We start from the raw sequence: 8,805 nt of genomic DNA, 5'->3' as shown, positions 1-8,805 counted from the left end.
CTGGGCTGGGACAGACTGGGCTGGGACAGACTGGGATGGGACAGACTGGGATGGGCTGGGACAGACTGGGCTGGGCTGGGACAGACTGGGCTGGGACAGACTGGGATGGGACAAACTGGTCTGGGACAGACTGGGCTGGGACAGACTGGGCTGGGACAAACTGGGATGGGACAAACTGGGCTGGGCTGGGACAGACTGGGCTGGGCTGGGACAGACTGGGCTGGGACAGACTGGGATGGGACAGACTGGGCTGGGCTGGGACAGACTGGGCTGGGACAGACTGGGCTGGGACAAACTGGGCTGGGCTGGGACAGACTGGGATGGGACAGACTGGGATGGGACAGACTGGGCTGGGCTGGGACAGACTGGGCTGGGACAAACTGGGCTGGGACAGACTGGGCTGGGCTGGGACAGACTGGGCTGGGACAGACTGGGATGGGACAGACTGGGCGGGGACAAACTGGGCTGGGACAGACTGGGCTGGGACAGACTGAGCTGGGACAGACTGGGCTGGGCTGGGACAAACTGGGCTGGGACAAACTGGGCTGGGACAGACTGGGCTGGGACAGACTGGGCTGGGACAGACTGGGCTGGGACAAACTGGGCTGGTACAGATTGGGCTGGGACAGACTGGGCTGGGACAGACTGGGCTGGGCTGGGCTGGGACAAACAGCTGGGACAAACTGGGCTGGGCTGGGACAAACTGGGCGGGGACAGACTGGGCTGGGACAAACTGAGCTGGGCTGGGACAAACTGGGCTGGGACAGACTGGGCTGGGTTCAGCTGGACTGGGCTGGGCTGGGCTAAACTGGGCTGGGCTGGGTTTGTCTAGGCTGGACTAGGCTGGGTTTGGCTATGCTGGACTGGGCTGGGTTCAGCTGGACTGGGCTGGACTGGGCTGGGCTGGGTTCGGCTGGGCTCAACTGGGCTGGGCTGGATTTGGCTGGACTGGGCTGGGCTGGGCTAGGTTCAGTTCAACTGGGCTGGACTGGGCTGGGTTAATTTGTCTAGGCTTGGCTCAGATCAGCTTGGTTCAGTTCAACTGGGTTTGGTGTAACTTAGCTCAGGGGACAGCCCATCGCTAGTTTGTGGTCAGGAGAGAGTGTTATCCCCTGGACCGACTGCACAAGTGTTTGGGGGCTTTTGCCTTCCTCTGCAGCTCTGAACATGGCCCGTTGACAGGGTGCCTTGACAGGGAGCCAATTCTGGCCAGGGATTCCCTGCTGTGGCAGGGCCAGGAGTCCAGCTGTGCCCTCCATCCCTCTGCCGCTACTCCCTGTGCCAGGTTAGCAGGGGAATCCCAAGGATCTCCATGCATGAGGTCACCTGGGGGTTTTCTGCCCTGTGCAGAATTTGGCCGGCTTGGTAAGACTGCAGGTGGAACGATCTGTCAGGAAGGAGCTGCCACTTGTTCCCCAGACATGCCTGTAATGACAGCTGAGCGTTGGTCTCTTCCAGAGCTGCAGTTTGGGCTCTGTGTCACCCTCAGCTGAGAACCTGACATCATCACTAACTGGCCTGTGAGTAAAACAGTAACCAACTCTGCTCACAACTTCTCCGAGTAATCAGAGTGGTGTTTCCACAACAGAACTCAGGAAACTCGTGCCAGTGCATAACCCTGAATTACATCTTTGCAGGTGCAGGTGCATTGCAATACTCGTGGGGCTCCTCCTGCATTTTCATTTGTGCCTTTCAAGAAAAACAGTCAGCTTTGCTTTGACTATGTTGTGAATCCAGAAGAAAATTATGAAAATGAACCCTTTCCTTTCCCAGAGAACCTCCGGCACAGAGCACAGAAGAGGTGGCTGTCAGCCCCAAGGACATGGGGTGACTGTGCATGTGGTGTGGCCACATGGGAAAGGCAGTCCCAAGGCTGGAGAGCCTATGAAGCTGCACCGGCCCTCCAAACTGACTGACATGAACACTAGAACGAAATAAAGCAATGTTGGGGGTGCTGTGAGTATCCAAAGTAAAAACAAGCCACCTTCTGACCAGCACTGCCATTTCTTCAGGGAGGCTTCAGTGGCAGATTTCTGGAAGAGCAGCTGGATTTGCTAATTAACTTGGTGGTTTTCTAGGCCAGGTTCACTCCCAGCCATGGGCTCCTTCTGCTGCTCACAAAACTTTGGTGCTACCGCAGAGTAGCCATTCCTGACAGCTGTGGCGGACCAGCCATAAGTGTGTTTTGCCTCAGACATTCTGACTGTTATGATAGGAAAGGTGTGATTGGTGGAGGGGGTCCCACAGAGGTGAGACGGTGTGTTCTGCCAACTGTGTTCTGAGTCAACTTCTAACTCCACCTCAAGACTCGTTCTCAACATCTGCCCCCAGCTCACTTCCAGGAGGAGGGCTCAGAGGGCTGGCTGTACATGCGTGAACAAAATGGTACTAAAAGTCTAGTTTACATAAGAGGCGTGCACCAGGTTAACTAGGAAAGTAACTAGGAAAGTATCTCACTCTCTTTTTACTCCCTTTCTCTTTTGCTTTCTTTGTCTCACAACCCCAGTTCCGGACCATCCATATGGCAGGACCAACATGGAATCTACGGACTGGTGATAATCTTCGTTCTCTCTCTCCCTTTTCTGTCTTTATTTCTCTCCTCCCCTGCTTTGCCTGGCAAAGCTTGGCTATCATATTCTGCCCCATATCCTGTAGTGAACTTTATTATGGGAGTGGGGATTTTATGGAATTGTGTTGTGGTTTATAAGCCAGCACCTTTGAGGAGTTTGTTTTGGGAGTTGAGAACTTATTGAAGTGTACAGTACAAAATAAAGGGCTTGTTAGGCACCACTCTTGTGGAAGTGTATTTTAAGAATTTAAGGGCTTGTTAGCCAACACCTTTTGAGCCTAAACAGTATGCTGGTTGCCGGAGTTATGGTGACTGTACAATAAAACATAAGAGTTCCCTGACGTGTGTTCGGTTTCTTTGTTCGGCCTGATGAGAATTTACAATGAACATTGCGCCCCCCGACCACTAGGTTGTGACAATGGCACGGGCTAAGGCCACCATCTTTAGTCAGGGACAAGGAAGTTCCCAAGTCCCGCTTCCCTTTGCACAATCCCTTGTGTTGGCAGCGTGCCGTGTCTCCAGCACTTGCTCCATGAATTGCTGCTCTGTCACTGCTGACAGGCTTTAACAGCTTCAGGCACAGCTGGCCTCATCCTGCTGCTGGCCAGCATTTGCAGGGGCTCTGTGGTGTGGCTGTTCCCAAGGACTGCCCTCTGTAGAAATTGCTGGAATTGTGTGTCTGTGTGTATCTGTCTGTGCCTTGTCTCTATGCTGGACCTACAAATGGGAGCTGCCGGAGCCATTTCATCAGACTGAGGCAGGAGAAGTCCACAGTCTGGTTGCATGACACTCAGCTCCAGTGGGAAGAAGAAATTGCCGGGGCCCAAGGCCATCTTAAATTGGCTACTTCCTTTACCAGAAGCAGTGAAACTGGCTTTATTGGGAGATGTGTGGGTTCAAGGAGGAGTCCTCGAGTTTTTAACCTTGTCCTGCACTTGTACCCTTTTGCTTTGTGTGGTGAAGATGTGGATGTGGCATGGATGCTGTGTGCCAGGGCGGACAGGATGCAGCTCTGCCAGCCTCCGTGAGGCTGCAGTGCTCAGGGTGGAACTGGCTGCACCCTGGCCCCAGCTCTGCCCAACTGGGTGCTGTGTCTTTTTTGCCCAACTCTGCAGTAAATGATTCACCCAGCACCACGCACACTCCCACTGTGGGCACCTAAGCTTCCCCAGCAGTTGCCACAGGCAGAGCTCAATCACATCCATCGTACACAATAGGAAGCAAGCCTGAAGCATGTGAGAACTTTTTTCTCTTGTCAAAATGCTTTGGTCCCTTCACCTCATTTCCAAAGAGATGAAAATACCAGCCCACAGTTTTCCTTGAACACTGAAAGAAAGGAGACTGTGCTTTCCAGAAATGCCTCAACCCCGTGACCTTACCTCTCCCCAGCGTGCCAGCCCACAGCTCCTGCCAAGCCCCCACACACTCTGGCAAGTGGGTCCCTGCTCTGAGCTGCTGCTGCTGCTCCTCCAGCTCATGGTTAACCCAGCTTCTGCTGACTCATCACTTGCCTGACCTTCACCTGGAGTGCGGTAATATGTACCAGTCAGGTACCACTCCTCCTTGCAGAGCTGCTTCCCCCTGGGTAGTTCCCATAATTTAAAGGGAGGTGTTCACTAAGGCAGTAAAACCAGGTGCTCACAAGTTCACAGTGGTGCAGAGAATTGCTAGGGGCTCAGGAAAAACAGAAAATGGTAGGAATTTTCTTCTACCATCTGTATCTGACCTCTTACCAAAAACCTCTTGGGGTGATTTTGGGGTGGTTTTCTTCTTCAGTTTCCTTCAGTCTTGGGGCTTTCTGTATTCTCCTATAGGCAAGGCTGGTTATTTATTGCTGGAAGCCACTCCAGAACCCTGGCACACCATCTTGCTGAGGGTGGAGGTCGTCTAGTCCCTGGCTCAAGCAGGGTCACCCAGACCAGGTTGCCCAGGGCCTTTGGGCCTTTGCTCTTTGACCCTTGGAAAAGGCCTTGAGGAGGCTGCAGCCCCAGCTGAGAAACCAGGGCAGGAGACACCTCCTGTGAACTGCAGGACCCACATATGTCCACAGAGTCTGATCATCTCCATCATCTCTGCAGCCCAAACTTGCACTGAAAATAGCTGATGGAGCCAGCTCTGCTGGCAAGAGACAAGAAAATTCTGCCTCTTTAGGCCCTTCACCCATAAACCGGTATTAGACAATATGTCCTAGAGGGATAGCCCTTTCCTTAAGGGACTCTGGGCTTATGCTACATGGTGATCCCAGCACAGCCTCCCCAGGACCTGGGGCCAGACACGTAGGTCATCCTTGCCCAGGGTGGACTGAGCACCCACGGGCACTAGTGACACCCCAGCCTGAAATAGTGCTCTCCCCTAGAGCCAGACCTGCAGGGCACAGGTGAGTTGAGCTCACCGCTCTGGCCTCTGACCCCATGGGATAGCCAGGGAGCAGGGAGATGCCAGGAAAGCAGCAAAATAGCCTGACTCCCACCACATCCCAGTGCATCAGCTGATGGAAAGCATGAGCAGCCTGATGCAGCGGGCTGAGATACTTCTGGCTGCTGTGTGCTGAAGGTGCCCACACAAGTGTGACAGAGTGGCCCTGGTACAGGGCCTTGGTGCCCAAAGGAGGGGAACCAGTTGGGACAAAGATGTCATATGGACCCAGGCTCTCCTAGGCAGAGACAGGTGAAGGACGAGGGGGCACCCAGGTGGAGGCTGTTTAGGCTGCCAGCTTGGGAAGTGCCAACCCATCATGTCCAGCAGGGAATGGAGGGACTTATGGGTGCGTGGCAGAGTCCACAGGAGCCCTCAGAGGTCTCCCCTGGGTCTGCAAGCTGCTTGAACCTCAGCTCAGGTGTGAAGTAACTGAACCATCCTTTTGCTCATTCCAACTCTTATTTTGGCTTTCAACCTTTACAAGAGATTTCCTCATATGAAGTTTTTTCCCCTGCTCTTCCTTCCATGTCCAGAGCCATGGATTCCCTGGATGCCCTACTGCTCAGGATGGACACATGTTCCTCTTTCCTTCCACAAAGCTGTAAGTTGCAGCTTAGAGCATTGGAAAGCAGAGAGGCTTATATGCAGTGCTGCAGCAATTCCTTATGTAATACCATCCTGGGAGCCCCACATGAAGGGCAGTGTCCCATGGTGGTCCTTGAGCCACTGGTGTTTACATGCCAGACCTGGCTGGAGGCACCTGGGGCTCTGCATGGGGACATAAGTAGGATGTGGCCAGCAGCATGCATGGTACACGCACGCAGGGGAGCCAGGACTGCCAGCTGGCTGGGGCAAAGGACAAGGCTGGACATGTGGACAGTGAGGGGTGTGTCAGCACTGAGACATGGATGAGGCCCTAGGTCTGGCAGCCACTCATACAGTCTGGACATCCAGTCCCTGCCTGTAGGATGTCCCCATGGGAGGCATCACGCTGGTGCCCATGCTGGCCTGGCGGGTGCAAAAGAAGGAACGAGCCCTGCCATGAGTCAGAGTTCAGGGCAGATAAAGTCTCACTTCTCCTTCAGCCCAAGTCAGTTCCAGTCCTGACCACCTCAGCAACCTCCACTGGCCTCACACCAGTATGAGATCTTTCTTGTTCTGGGAAGCCCCAAATGGAACATGGCATGCAGAGAAGGCGGGGAAGAATTGCTTCATCGGCCCGTTCCTGTGCTCCTGCTGACCCAGCCTGGGATCTGCAAGCCACCCTCACCACACGGACTGTGACTGTGGGCCTCTCTGTCAGAGCTCAGTGCTCCCACACTGTGAGCTCAGCCGTGCCCTGAGCCCTTGGCAGCTCAGTCCCGTGCTGGCCTTGTCTGCAGCCTTGAGCCATGTCAGCGCAGTTGGGCACAGGGCTGGCAGTGCTGCCACCAGGGCAGGTAGCCCAGGGCTCAGCCCTATGCCCCAGCTGTCCATCCAGACTACCAGCCTCATACCAGCGGCCAGCAGTGGGGCAGTAGCCTCATGGTTACATAGCGGGGAGTTCTGTGGCAGGGAGCCAGCCCTGTCCCCCACTGGCTGCTTGGGCTGTGAAGGTCGGAGCACCAGGGATCCCTGCTTATCCCCTCTTATCTTCCAGACAAACCCAAACTGCGTCCTGAGTCCCTGACACACTCACACACTTGGCTGCCAAGGTTGCACTGTAACGGTTCCATAGATCCCTCCCCGTGGGGTCCCATGGAGCTTTGAATACAGCCCGGGCATGGGGCAGTCCCGGGGGTGCTGGGGGTGAGGGGACACAACTCACACATGGGGCAACCCCGCAGCCACTAGGGGTGCAGGGGACAGGACAGGAGCACAGTACAGTGTGGCAGAGCTCACGGCAGGAGGGCTCTGTAGATCCCCGTGGGCTGGCGGAAAGATGGTCCTCCTGGGGCTGGGGTACCCCTGAGCAGAGCCCTTCCCAAGTGCTAGCATGCCAGCCCCCATCCTGTTAGCCCTCATCCAGCTGGATGAAAACAGCCCCTGGGGGTGGAAACGTCCTTCCACAAGGCATGGGAGACCTTTGAGACACCTGGAGCGATGTCACGGGTGGCACACGACAGTCCTATCACCGCCACAGGGTGGACTCTGCCCTCTCTGCAGTGCATGCTGTCAGGGAAATCCTGATAAGGTGAGATAAGCCTCCACTGCTGAGCCCTATCCATCAGCCCCTGGTGTCCCCGGGTAGGGTTAGGGCTCATGGGGCTCCACAAACTGCCCCTCCTGACCCTGCCGGCCTGCAGAACCCCAGTAGTGCAGAGCATCAGCCTGGACACAGACATGGCCCTGGAAGGAAGAGCCATACCAGTGAAATCATGGTAGTCCTTCCTTCCTTGCTTCCATCCTTCCTTCCTTCCATCCTTCCTTCTTTTTCTTTCCAGCCTCTTCCCAGCTTCCTTTTGGCAGAGGTGCAGCTGGACTCCAGTGGGCCAGTTCTCCAGAGCAGGACTGGCATCCCTCTGGGATGGGGGATGGGGGTTCCCAGACTCACTGGCCATGCTGAGATCTGTCCCACAGCCCAGCTACCCTCCTGGGGTATTTCCAGGGGAGAGAGATCCCAGTTCCCAGGTGCATATTGTACAGCATAGGTTGGGCCACCAGTTGGAAAGCAGCTCTGCAGGGATGGACCTTGGGATCCTGCTGGGCACCAGCTGAGCAGGAGCCAGGGATGTGTCCTCACGGCAGCAGCCCCAGCTGCACTAGGCAGAGCCGGGCAGGGAGCACCAGCAGGAAGCTGTGCTGCTCCAGCTGGGATCACCCAGACAAGGCACAGACATGTGGGGTGAGTCCAGCAAAGGGCCATGACTGGTGGAAGAACTGGAGCACCTATCCTGTGGGGAGTGGTTGCGGGAGCAGTGGCTGCTGTCTGGAGCAGAAGTTCGGAGAATCCTGTTAACATACAGGCGGGGAGGATGCCAAGAAACCACAGTTTGTCTCTTCCCAGTGGTGCTCAGCACCGGGATAAAGTGCAATGGGCACAAACTGGGATATGGAAGGTTCCTTTGAACATCAGGAAACAACTTTGTACTGTGAATGTCAGGAAGTAGCAGAGAGTGCCCAGGGAGGCTGTGGAGGCTCCATCCTCGAGGATCCTCCAGCCTCGAACAGTCTTGGGCCATGGGCAATTTCCACAGGAGCTGGGCAGGACAGTGCTCTGTGTCTTGACTGCAGACAGTGCCCCCGGGCAAGGGCGCGCTTCCAGCCCATGCGGGTGCATGCGCACGACTGGGCACGCACAGCACACAGGCACGCGCACACGCGCACACACACACACGCACGCGTACACGTGTGCACAAGGTGAGTGTGCAAGCACCTGCGCACACCTGCACACACACCTGTGCCCAGTCATGCACGTGAGGGCACATGCATGGGTGCCCAGGAAGAGAGTGCATAGGGTAGGTGTGGCTGTAGCAGGGGCTGCCTAGGATAGGGGGGCCAACGGGCCAGGAGAGTGCCCTAGATGGGGGTGGTACCCGCGATGGGGAGGTGCCAGCGCTGCCGCTCCCACTGCCCTGCTCCGGGGCGGGGCGGGGCCTGTTCGGCGCGGGCCAATCAGCGCCGTGTCCGCCCCGCGCGCGGGGTTAAAGCGGGGCGCTGGGCGGGGGTGGTGCGCGGGATGTGGGTGCGCGTGGCGCTGGCCGGCGCGGTGCTGTGCGCATGCGCGCGCGCCTGGCCCGGCGGGGCCGTGTGCGCGCGAGAGGCGGCGGGCGCGGGCGGCGCGCGCTACGTGGCGTTCCTGGGCCGCGGTACCGGCACCGGGCCCGCGCTGGTCGAGA

General features: G+C 56.7%; 1 protein-coding gene across 1 annotated transcript in view; it reads left to right on the top strand.

The window, feature by feature from the left end:
* The first annotated feature begins 8,645 nt into the window (after positions 1–8,645).
* Positions 8,646–8,805, top strand: part of PLA2G3 (phospholipase A2 group III) — a 3,041-nt gene continuing 2,881 nt past the window's right edge. The window contains exon 1 of the mRNA XM_027670505.1: positions 8,646–8,775. Within this exon, the coding sequence (XP_027526306.1) occupies positions 8,646–8,775 (130 nt within the window). The remainder of the gene's footprint in view (positions 8,776–8,805) is intronic.

Source organism: Neopelma chrysocephalum, unplaced genomic scaffold (genome assembly GCF_003984885.1).
Source record: "Neopelma chrysocephalum unplaced genomic scaffold, ASM398488v2 Primary Assembly neopelma1_96873, whole genome shotgun sequence".
In the NCBI taxonomy this organism is placed as follows: Eukaryota; Metazoa; Chordata; class Aves; order Passeriformes; family Pipridae; genus Neopelma; species Neopelma chrysocephalum.
Note: the sequence above shows the minus strand (reverse complement) of the source record. Positions and strands in the feature narration are given on the sequence as shown.